Source organism: Struthio camelus, chromosome 15 (genome assembly GCF_040807025.1).
Source record: "Struthio camelus isolate bStrCam1 chromosome 15, bStrCam1.hap1, whole genome shotgun sequence".
NCBI classification, from domain to species: Eukaryota; Metazoa; Chordata; class Aves; order Struthioniformes; family Struthionidae; genus Struthio; species Struthio camelus.
This window is the reverse complement of record NC_090956.1, coordinates 18,151,067-18,163,475: the sequence shown is the minus strand read 5'-3', so window position 1 is coordinate 18,163,475 and position 12,409 is coordinate 18,151,067. Positions and strand designations below refer to the sequence as shown.

The window sequence follows — 12,409 nt, the reverse complement described above, 5'->3', positions numbered from 1 at the left end:
TCAAGTACTGATTTCTGCTCCTGTGAAGATAAATTGTGATGCTACAGCAGAACTAAAAGAAAAGTGGCAATACACTAGGCAAACTCTAGCTTTTTGCTCTAACCTGAGTATGCTTTCACTGATGGCATCAGTCTAACCAACTGAACCTCTCAGTATACCAAGTTCTTTGTGAGCAGCAGACTAACAAAGCCTGGTTACCTATAAGTTTGTGCTGAAGTCCCAATACCGACACTACCTTATACTAATCTCCAGCTCCCACCATATTGCTTATGATCTTCTGGCCTTTGCACACACTATCTCTTATTCCTCGCAAGCAATACTGAATAACTGAACATCTCTTTGAAATAGTCTCATAACATCCCTCTCCCTCTCTGCCAGTAGGACAGAGGGTAACTTGCTGTAGCTGATACCAAGTTACTGTGAACTGAATGGCTGGTTGTGCACGTATGCTGACGACTCAGCCACAGGCTCCACAGAGCAGGTAACTGCCAAGCTCAGACAACAGCCTTACATCTGGCAAAGAAGCACAAATCTGGGTCTTTCCTGTAAACTTGGCATGTTTTTTTTTTTGTCAGAATATGCAGGATTTTAATATCTGGAGACCTATATCACTCTTAGCTGAAACTTGCCAGAAGTCCAAAAGTTTGGAGCAGGGGTGGGGGGGGGGGGAGGAGTGGCACAGACAAATGCGCAGTCACTTTATATTGTTTCTATAAGAAATCAAGGTAGAAAATAGTGAATAACTAAATATGGAAAATATGTCCATTCATGACACAAGGAGGAATAAACATAAACAAAAAAAAATGCAACAGGGGAGCTATTGGAAGAACAGCATTTTGCACCTATCAACTTCTATGGATTTTTGGGTGTGGACATTTGTTCTCCTGGGTTCCCATGGACGAAAACCAAGAAAGGGTATGTGTAGGAACAAAGGGGAGCAATGGTGGCTACACTTCTGGCCTGTTTGGGTGCCTAAAGCTCAGTGCACCTCAGAAGTACCAGTATAATTAAAGGACTGGTTTTGTATGGATTTAATTACAATGCCTGCATGGCTTTAATTACAGTCCTGCATGGCTGCTCTCAGGACGTTCAAGCATGGCCAATTTCAGTTTAGTTTAGGAACACTTCCCATTGACACAGCTGAAATATTGAGAGATACCGCATTGAAGGTGGTATTTGAGAATCCCTTCACTGGCTCCCCTGTTTTAACTTCACTCCTTTAGTCCAACTGGTGCTGCTCTTTGTGGAGACAAGCCCTTGATTTAGTAAGGAATATGTTTAGGATAAATAAATTTAAGCCAGATTTAAAATCAATTTAAATGTGCTCCCAAAGCAGCTTTCCATCCAGATTTATTAAGCCAACAAGTCTGTATGGATATTGTGAAATGCAGGGAAATCAAGCACACAGTGCTCACTGGAGTGCAGCTTTTGGCACTGTGGTGCATGAGGGCCTGTTCTAAGGCAATTATGGAAACAGCAGCATTCCACATTACTGTGATTCTAATTACGGATAAACTGCTCATACTGCTCATACTTTGAGAGTCACAAGATTAGCAATCCAAGTTTAATTTTCAAGTTTAATGAACATTATTTACCAACTCCTGAATTCATGCTGGCAAGCATTTTTCAGATGGCAGGCTATTAGGTCCTGACCTGCATGCTGTCCAAAGTTTGCATTTCAAGATGCCTCCTGGTCCTGCTACTGAAGGGTCAGAAGTCATTATCACTTTCCTCTAGCAGCTCTGGCTTCCTTGCCCGGCGATTGGATTTGCTCGGGGAGATTTCCATGCTGTCATCTTCTACATCTTCATCATCATCATCATCATCATCATCCAAATCAATTTCACTGTCCTCCGAGTCCTCCTGCAGGAGAGAGCGCACAAAATTCACGGCCAGTTCGCTTCTCAGAGATACGTCCTACCAACAGACAAAGCCCACTATTCGCCAGGCATCTCTGCCAGCTCACAAGTACAGGAGGCTGGCTCATTAAGTTGCTTCCTCGCCTGCACTCGGCATGATCACACACTTTGGGGCTGAGGGGAAGGCACTTTGTCTGGACTGGTAGGAATCTAGATTTGGACTTGCTCCAGCGAGTAGTGGCCGATTCTGCAAAAGGCTTTCCTCCAGCCTGTAGCTCAGGCTGCTGTGCTGCTGGCCTCCCAAAATAATGAAAGGCTGAGCTAAAGGCGTGCATGGCTTTCACCTGCAGTTCGCCACTTTACTAGATAGTGGCTGCTCCATTCAATCTGTTGCACACCTCCTTCCACACTGCACCAGGCTGACAACAATGGACTCCCTCACTTCTGCAGAATCTGTGGTATTAAAAACTTTATGGAGCTTTAACTTTAAAGTGAGACCTAATGCGAGACCAAGGGACTTAGGCCTAGTGGAAAAAATTTAACTCCAGGAGAGAAACTTACCTGTACCCTGGTCTTGCATGTGCCTGGCTGGGCTGGGGCAGATCCCCCCTTGGAGAGTCAGAGTGAAAAGAACAGGAGAAGCAGAACAGAAAAAAAATGTACAGGAACATAAAAGAAAACAGAAAGCAACCAGAATGACAGCAGGAGAGAAGGCAGCAGGAAAAGCAGGTACAGCTGAGGTGCTGTGTGTCATACTTGAGAACTGTTGCACTGCTTTCCGGCAAAGACACTGGGAATACAAATGAAACGGGGGAAACTCAGCTTAAGCTACCAAGAGCAGGTGCCCAGAGACCTGCTCCCCAAGAGGAGACCTGCAGGTGCTCCTGCCTGAAACACATCCTCCAGGAAAAGCAGCTGCCCAGAGTGGGAGGGGAACTGAGATGAGAAGCAGGGAAAGGGGGGAGAGCTGCGTGACATGGGTTCCCTCTTCCTCCCCACGCAGGGCAGCAGTCACCTTCAATTCAAGTGCTCACCTTGCCTTCCTGGCTGCTCCCAGACTCAAAGGCAGCTCTGCTCAATGATAGGGTGAATGGCGGGGCCTCCTATTGCAGCACACAGCTGTGCAACTGCAAGAGATGCCCTGCTCCACACACAGGGGAAACTCCCAAAAGGAAAGGTGGGGACTCCCTGAGCTGGGCAGGGGGCCCAGGCTCACTGGCACAGTTCAAGGTCTCACCAGACATGGGGGGAGGAGGAAGAAAGGGGAGCCATGCTAGCAAAGAAGCAACAGAGGCCTGGCACACAGCTGGTGGCTCTTGGGGTCTCCTCAACTCCACAGCTTGATTAACTCTTTGATGGGTTCAAACCAGCCTCACTAGTTTCCTTCCCTAGTCTCAGACACATAGATGCCTAACACATACAGCTTTCTATACTCTCTCTGGGCAGCTGCTTACAAGCAGGTCAGGGAAGCTCATAGGGACAGGAAAAACTAAGGTCACGAAACCTCCATCTGCAGCCCTAGCACCTCCTTTCCCTACCCAGAGATGGGTCTGAATGCCAAAGGCATAAATCATTCCCCAAAGGGCACCAAACGGCCTTAACCAGGTCCGTTCTGGCAGAGACCAGCAGCAGAGCATGGCCAGGTAAGCTCCTTTCCTACAGGAAATGTGAAGATGGGAAGAATAAAAAGGCAGTTCTTCCCTCTCTAGCAAGAAACTTAACTCCCTTAACGCTATAGTGTTTGTGTCTTCCTATGGGGAAGACAGAAGAACAGAGGTATTTTCTCTCTTCTTGCCCTGCCTGCAGGAGAAAGCCTGCCCAGACCGTTAACCTAGCAGTGTTGGACAACTGTGGCAAAGAATGGCTTTTGTATCTGGTGGTGAATATTACGAGTTTCCTGCTATTCTTGTATCTTCTGGTGGTGATTTCCCCTGTTAGCTTCCCTCCGAATTTAAATCTTTTCCTTGGGACTCTGGGGCTGCCAGTCCTTTTTGGCTCTGGTGGGACACATCGCTCACTGGAGGTCTCTAAGGTAGGTACTGCAATACTATCAGGGGCTTCGATGGTGAGGGCAGAGTCTCTGAACCAGCCTGTGGTCAGCAGGTGCCATGCTCTCAGAGACCCATGTGTTACTACATAATATGCAGGCTGCTGTGCTGAACCTCACTGGAGCTGACTTACAATAGATAAACCCAAAGGCCCCAAATGCTGGATCACAGGGTAGAGCCCTGCCTCACTGTAGTACTCATCATTCCCACTCTCAATGCAGAGCAACAGAGTAGCTTTTGCGAGCTGATGACTGTCCATTAACCTCAGCTTTTTGATCCAAGCCAGTGTTTTGCTGCTTAGCCAGGGTCTGCTGTCCATAATGGACTTTTGTGAAGGACTTTTGAAAGAGCAAATTCTTTATTTCAAAAAGGCTTAATTTCTATGGCATGAAGGTGGCAAAAGGCAGGGCAGTACTGATAGAGACTGAGGATGCCCCAGTACTGCAGGGCTTCTTGCTGGCCCAGACAGGGTGTCTGACCTTCTAGCATTGCTGGGGGTGTCCACTGGACAGTGAGACAGAACGGCTACATCTGTACTAGCAAACTAACAGATAGCACAAGTTCAAGGACTAGCCCACCGTCATCACAGTTTTTAAGTGTTTGTATTACTTCCTAGCACAATTTTGACCTGTGCTAACTAGTACTCTCCCAGACAATATCCAAGAACCATCTAGGGAACAGGATTTCCCTGTCACTCCCAGTAGGCAGTTTGGATCCATGCACCTTTTTAGGATGGAGGGGAGAGCTTACTGTATGGATGCAAAACATATCAGGGCAGCTGGTGTCAGGGCCAGAGGCCCTTGATCTACTTCCTAGTGCAGATGTACCACTTAGAGTGCCCAGAGGCATGGAAAGATCACCTGTCTGCAGCAGGCTGAGCACAGCAGTCAGAATACCTGCCTGCTGTACAAACCTGTGTGCACCTGCAAGGCACTGTCTGCTCACCAGGTCAACCTAGAGCAGATGCAAAGCAAGGAGCCATGAGACAGCTCTATCTGCAAAGTAGGGGTCTCGCATGGCACAGAGATCACAGTTCAGCTCTCATCCTCTCACAGTAGCTGAAGGACTGATGCTTGAGATGCTGTGTGTTAATACAGGCCAGTGAGAGGGCTACAAATCATGGTACATCTTTGGAGCAGTGCATATGCCTAGATCCATATGTCTGACTCCCGCTACACTGCACTGCTCCCCTCCTCCCAGCAATCTGCCCCAACAGCTCAGCAGAACAGCATGGATGGCAGCATTCCTGCAGCACATGTACCATTATTTACACACTGCAAGCTGTGGTTAAAGCACAGGCCAATGCCCAGAGACTCCACGAGCAAAAGAAAAATGGGAAAGTATGTGTGCACGCAGATAGCTGGAGGAAAGGAAGGGAGAAGCAGGCCTGTGGCATGAAGATTCACCAGGTAAGGAACTGTTTCTCTAGCTGAGGAGAAGGTGGTAATTCTAAAGCACTCTCAGAGAAGCTCTGCAGGCATGTGGGATGGTTACTTACGTCCTCCTCTGTGTCTCCACCATGCATTGTTCCCACGATCCGTTTGCCAGCTCTTCCTGCAAAGAAAATCACCATAAAGACTGGCTCATGGTTAACAGAGGGAGAATGAAAGATAAAGTTCAGGGTTTACCTTTTAGAGAGGCAGTGAGAGGGTAAGATCCCAATGTATGTAAGGTCATCCCACTTGTTAAGCCACAGAGCTCAGGAGAAGGTGGAAGAGGGAAAGGCTGAGATATCAGAGTAATTCCAATCAAGATCAAGTTTCCACAGCTACCTTATGTCACTATGATAGTTCTATAGGCCAGGGCACATAACTGTTTGAAGAACAAGCATTTACTTGTCATGCATAAGGAACTTAATACCAATTTCTTGCCTGCTGCTTAAACCTTCAAGCAGGGAAAATTTCTGGTTACATAGCTCAAACTATTTAGGAAATGAGCCCAAACTATTACTGGAAATTTGGCTGAGAGATGATATGATTATGGTGTACAGGTACCGATCAGGAGAAAATCCTAGGGCGTACAAGCTCTTAAATTGCTAGCAAAAGGATATAAGAATAAGCCAAATGAATTTCAATCTGAAACACAGCAGTGATTTCTCACCGTTAAGGGTGAACAGGATGCTAGGGGCATTGTCAGGTTCTCCATTTCCTGTTTTCTTCAAATCCTAACAAATTATTAGTTCCAGGATAACAGGGTAAATTTAGTGTCCTGTGATACACAGGATATCAGATCTAAGCAATCGTTCTGGCTTCAAATTCCAGGAAAAAAATCACAAGGGGACTTAGCACACAACTCTTCCAGAGAAGAGGACCAATTAATTGCTGTTAAACACTAAACTACAAGACAGTTCCTCAACACATGAAGCATGACGTGAAATGGGTTTTATGCTGTTGAGCTAGCGCTACGTTAAGCGGGACAAAGTTTATCATACACTGAATGTCCAGCAAGAAAACAATACCTCTGGCTAAAGTTTGGGGAAAATGACAGGGAAGCTCCTAAGGGCTCTCTTCATCCAACTTCCTGGTAAGTGATTCAGTAATCTTATTCAGTACATGAGTCATTCCCAAAACGCCTCCTGTAAAGCTCTACGTACTCAGGGCAGAAAATATTAAGTGGAACTACGTATATAACTGTTTCAAGGATTTCCACACAAAACTCTACTTGCTTCCCATCTGCCCATGTGAAGATTGAGAAAAACAGGTCAATCGGGACAAATCTGTAGAATTCACCTGAATATGAGAACAGCAAAAAACAAATAAAAGGCTCCTCCTAGGTTTGGCTGCAGCTGAACCAAACACTGGGTATCTGCGGCTCCTTTATACACCAGTATGAGTAGCGGTTCCTCAGGATTTCAGGGGGTAGGATACCTTGACTCTCTGAATGAAACTGGTATATTCCTTCCTCTGCTTTGATGCTCAGAGAACAAAATCCCTTTTTTTCCCCCATCTGGTCAGTTCCTTAAAGAGCCTCCAATATTCAGATCCTTTCAGACCTTCCAGGAAGGACACATCTCTCACAGGAATCCTAGGCAGCACCAAGGCAAACGGCAAGAATTCCCTGCTGAGAGCCAGAGGTGTAAGTCTGCAGAGGTAGGTGGGGTTCTCATCATTGGAAGAAGGGTTGGAAGGAATTCATCTCAAAGGGAGAAAACGCTTGTGCCTTGCTTAGCTACTTTGCATACATAGGGGTCATCCGAAACAGGGAGGATGTCTGTGGCCTTCCTTTGCTGTTCCCTGGAAGGGGTGGAAATGGGTAGTGTGGAATTGTTGGGGGAATTTTGCACGTGGGTTGCCTGGGCAAAGGGAGAACGTTTCACTTCTCTCTGCCCTGCTTTCTGCAGCCACTGGAAGTCGCTCAGTGCTAACTGGATGCCTACTTAACAGCCCTGCTGTGACCATCAGATTTCATCATCTATTTCTCTCTTGTCATCACTAATTTTTTTCCATGGGTTTTTCCAATCTAGACAAAACCTATCTTTTTAGCATGAGAACAAAGCAACTTTAAAATATACCCTGTCTAACCTCCTTTGTACATCCCGAAGTACAAAATAATACAGCTCCCTTTTGCTCCCTTTGCAAGTTTGATTTTGGTTAGATGAGGCAAAAAGCTGGCTAACTCATCCAGAAGTTGCCAAAAACCTTGCTGCGTCAGGGCAGATAATTTAAACGCTTTAGAGACAGTTTCTGTGATACACACTAGACCATACTGTATAAATTCAGAGACAACTACAACCACCATCCCTAGGAGACAATAGATCTACGTTGTCTATAGATGTGTCCAAGAGTTTAACTGTAGTTTTGATATGTACATGACTCAGCATCCAGTGCTAGATGGAGAATTATTACTTCAAAAGAGAAAGCAGAAGACAGCTCCTGAAATTTACTGATGAGACAAAGATAAGACACATCCTGAATGTAAAAGAGGATCAGGATATCATATAAGGTGATATGATGAAATAGGGCAGGGCAAAAACACCAAGGGAAGCGCTTAGAGAATGCTAGCAGAAGACCCATGGGATATTGGCAGACCATCGGTGTAAAGAGTAAGGACATCTTGTGAGCATCTAACTGACTGCTTCAGCTGGAGACAGAAGTGAATCAAATACTGCCCTGACTTTGATCCTTACTTTGGTTTCAGCCAGGAGCACCTTTCGAACTAGTGTCTGTGGGATCAGCATTACGTCTTGTGGCACAACCCTGGGGCACTCACAGGGGACACCAGAGGGTGTGGAGGGTCTGGAGTTTCAGGGTATGCAATATGCTGTAGCCTAAGCAGGAGAGAAAGCAGATTATCCACATTAATAGAAGAGCCTCTGTGATAAAGGTGGGAGGCACATTTTATCTTTCAGATATTGAAAAACTAAGTGTCTCTGTGTAGGACCAAGAGACAGGACAGATGGCTAGAGTGCATTTGTGTACTGGAGAGGAGGCAGGAAAGAGAGGAGTCATCTGTACCAAACAGGGAGAGTTGGCAGGTACGAGGTGTTTGTCGCTTGAAATTTATTGGGTACAATTTAGCCGGGCTCAGTTTGCTATGGCATTAGTGCTGCACCACTCTGGCTACAGCTTCCAAGCGGGTGAAAGCTGGTTATGTTTACTCACAGACAATGCGAATTCAGCTGGGACAGACTGTACAGAGTGATAATTAGGTAAAATGCTGTAATTCACTGCACCTTTGGATCCAAATCTAATCACAGTGCATTGCCATGGTTTATAGCCATTGGAGCCATCAAAGATCAGAAGCAAATGCATATCCAGGATTTTAAGCCTGTGAGCATTTGCAATTTTTCCTCTGCATGTGATGCTTGCCATTGTACTAATCTGTGCAGCTGCCTACAAAGGATCTACAGGATATGAATGATTTACATGTTCTTACTCAGCAGAGGGTATATGTTAACCCCATGCCTGACAACAAGAAGTGACATTTAACCAGAGAGGTCAGGACAACCTACCATGACGGGGGAGATAAGACTTGCAGCTGCAACACTTTGCTCTCACTTTGGAGATCTGCATTCAGTCTCCAGCTCTTAATGCAAATTCCCAATGTGAGCTTGCACAAGACACCTCCCTTCCCTCTGCTTCACCTCCTCACCCAAAAAACAGGGATAAATCTTTTGCCTGATCGCTCCGATCTGCAAGTCCTTTGGGGACTGCCTTCTGATGTGGGAGTGTTTGTATCCCTTAGCACAAGGCCCTGAGCTCAGCTGAGTTTTCTAGGCATTACCAAAATACAACAATCAATTAAGTCCACTACAGCTGTTGCTCAGGATAAGCATACTTCTAGCTATTTCTTATAACCTCCCCCAAAAGGAAATTTGCTTGGGAGCTAGTTGCCAGTCTCAAGCTCACCATTTCCGACCTACAACCTCTCTTTCTCCTCCAGTATTGCAGCTGTCATAACATGGGCTGAAGGCAGACAGAAAAGCCTCTTCCTTCCCGATGTGTGCTCAACTTTGCTGACAAAAAATATGCACCTGAACACAGCTCTGTTAGAAGAAGATGAACAGATTGAGGCAGGGAGCTCCATTTCAAGTTAAGACAAATTCATTTCTGTGAATTCCAAATGGCAGCCCCTTTTCTAGGACCTGAACTCTTATTACGTGCTGAGTGTTTCCAAAAAAGCTTGACTGCCACCCTTTCCCCAGCCACACATTCCTGGTAACATCCAGCAGCTAGCCATATCGCTAAAGCAAAAGACTTTTCAGACTCTTATCTAGAGGATGGGAATCTAAGGAGATTCACACAGAAATACGTTAAAATCAGAACAGCAACTATGTCACGTTTCTTCCTCCCCAGATCGTTTCCTTTGAGCACTGGCATTCAAACTCAGTGGCTCCTAAAGTACCTACAGTGTTGACTGTACTTTGTTCCTGCTTGAACTGAAGAGGCAAGGAAGAGGAGACTAATCTGACTCTCCAAAATGTTTTTATGGGGTGTGCCATTAGAACGTGCTTTGCTTTACTAGAGAAGTACATTTACTCCAGAAGCACAGTCACAAGGAGCTGCTATATGCCATGTGTATGAAGTCCCAATCAGCGTAAAATTGCACTTTGTGACGTTCACAAAGGAGCAATTTATTTTTAAAAGTTTACAGAGATCAATACCAGTTTGGTAGAGTCCTACAAGGCTGTGAGCTGCTTTGAGAGCAGGTGCATTTAGAAAATTGTTCCTCTTGACTTCATACGTTATTAAACAGCTGGAGAAGTTGATTCCTGCTAACACATAGCCAAACACCTTCCTGCTTGATGCATTCTTTATGCCTCTCTAGTCCTCTTCCTCTGCCACTACCACGGTAAGAGCAAAATCCAAACCTGCTCATCTCCTCACTTCAGGCTTTGGATCAAGGACCATCTGCAAAGACATGCAATGAGAGGCCTGCAAACATCAGGATTCATGAAGAACCATCAGGAAAAGAGCAGCAGTCTGACCAGATGGAAGGATTTATTGTGTTTCTACTGCTGTGTATCTACTGTTAATTGCCAAGAAATCAGATGGGTATTTTCAAAGCTTCCAAGCACAATAATCACAAACCCTACAAGGAAAGGAAAGGTATGAAGAGTTATAAGCCCAGCAGAGCCTGTGTTGAGGCTGCTATTCATGCCTGACTCACCGCTGCCCATTTGGCATCACAAAAAGGCTATAGCTCTCCTTCCTGTGCAAACACTGAAGTCTATCCAGGGGCAGGCCTCCCAAAGCGTGAGGTGCAGGGTACCTGGAAGTCCCATTGCATATGTGAACTGCAGATTCCTGGTACTTCTGGGATGCAGGCTGGAATTGCTGGGACATCAAAAGGAGACTGACAGTTTCTTGAGTCCGTGGCTGAAGCGTGCATGTGAAACAGACCCTTGACAAAACTTCCAGGGTGGCAGAGTGCTTTAATTGCCAAGTGTGGGCAATTAAGTGAGACACTTTCTTCTGGTCTTCCAACAACACAAGCTCCAGCGCCTCTGACTGCAGCAGCAGGGACATCCTGTTCACTGTTTCTAATGCTTTCTGGATATACTGGCTGGGAGGAATGACTTTGGAAAAGTAAAAAGGGAGACTACACACTGCACTAAGCTGCATACCAGTAAAAGGCAGCTGTCCCTACGGAAGAAGCTAGGAGATCAGGGCTGATGGGCTCATACAGCATTTGAACGATGCCTAGGAAAGCGCAGGGAGCTTCAGCACACTTTTCCTATCAAGAATCGTTTCCACTGTAGAAAGGAAGGCAATACTTTGAGAGAAAGCGCAGAACTGTTCATCTTGTATTTGTAAAGATAAATTCACTTGCACATGTTTCATGGTCTTGGACTCCTAGATGTAATTTCTTTTAGGAGCCAGAGAGAAGGAAGAAATAGATTAATTATTTAACATATATTTCTAACAGTCAGGCAGGCGACCTCCACAGGAGCTCAATGTGAACAAGGCACTGAACAAGGAGCAGGCAGCTGTTGTGTATTCCTAATCGAATTCCTTCACTCTGCTTCAGATTTACAGCACGTCTGTGGTTTCTACACACCTGGGGAAGCTAGAGAGAAGAAAAGCATTCTAGAAATGCAGTAGATGTCTGAACATTGTCACAAGCTAGAGAGAGGATTTCTGTAAAAGACGACCGACCATTTCAACAGAGAACAAATACAGATCATGACTTTCCTACTTTTTAGCTCGTGCACTGTAAGAAGGGATTTGGAAACACGTTAGTGGGGCTATTTCTTGCTGTTGCGTCAAATCTCCCTTTCCCCCTAAAAGACTGAGGAAAAAATGAGGGCTGCTTCAGCCTTCATACCCTGCGTGCTGTGAAAAGGTCATCTCTGGCCTTTGTTCAGTGTCTGCTAGCCAGCTCCCATTTTACACTCACAAGCTCAAATTTAACAAGAAAACTAGGACAGGGGGGATAAACATCATCATCACCCCAAGATACTGAATGTCTGACATAACAGCAGCATAAGCACGCTTTGGATATGTGCCACTCCATGTGCAATCCCTCCAGGAAATATTTCTGTAGCAGGACTAGGAATCTGCACAGGCCTGGCTATAGCGCAGGAAGAGCTGGCACTGGCAAGTTGGCCCGTGCTTGGGTTTGATTGTTGCATATTTGTTTTCATTTCCTCCAGGGAGATATACTTTGCTTTCTTAACAAAGATCCTTTATTCTCATCTACTGCATCCAGACATTTTCATCCTTGCTATGTTAAAACATGCAGGCTTTCACAGGCTAAGATTTTATCCAAGTACACTTGCAAGCCTGTCTGCCAACACATCATTATCACATTGATCCTCTGGGTGCAGTTCTGAAAAGGTAACGGGCTCCAAGAAAGCTGCACTCTCATTGTCTGACTTTGAACTGACTGTTTACTGAGCAGCATTCAGAATTTGATAAAGCCATCTTCTTACAATAAACACCAAACGAGGCTGAAGTTGTTATTGCCTCGACAAGTGAAATAGTCTTTTCAATGCGAACACGACAAAAATGCCCCTTAACATCAACAAGCTTCTAAAACATTTGGATATAGGAGCTGAAA

General features: G+C 45.4%; 1 protein-coding gene across 8 annotated transcripts in view; it reads right to left on the bottom strand.

The window, feature by feature from the left end:
• Positions 1–1,557: 1,557 nt before the first annotated feature.
• The window catches only part of CLUAP1 (clusterin associated protein 1), a 94,072-nt gene continuing 83,220 nt past the window's right edge, over positions 1,558–12,409 (bottom strand). For all 8 annotated transcript variants that reach the window (XM_068908797.1, XM_068908793.1, XM_068908794.1 and 5 more), the window contains exons 11-12: positions 5,406–5,461; positions 1,558–1,863 (exon numbers count right to left, since the gene is read on the bottom strand). In XM_068908797.1, coding sequence (XP_068764898.1) covers positions 1,711–1,863; positions 5,406–5,461 — 209 coding nt within the window. In that variant the 3' untranslated portion in view covers positions 1,558–1,710. The remainder of the gene's footprint in view (positions 1,864–5,405; positions 5,462–12,409) is intronic.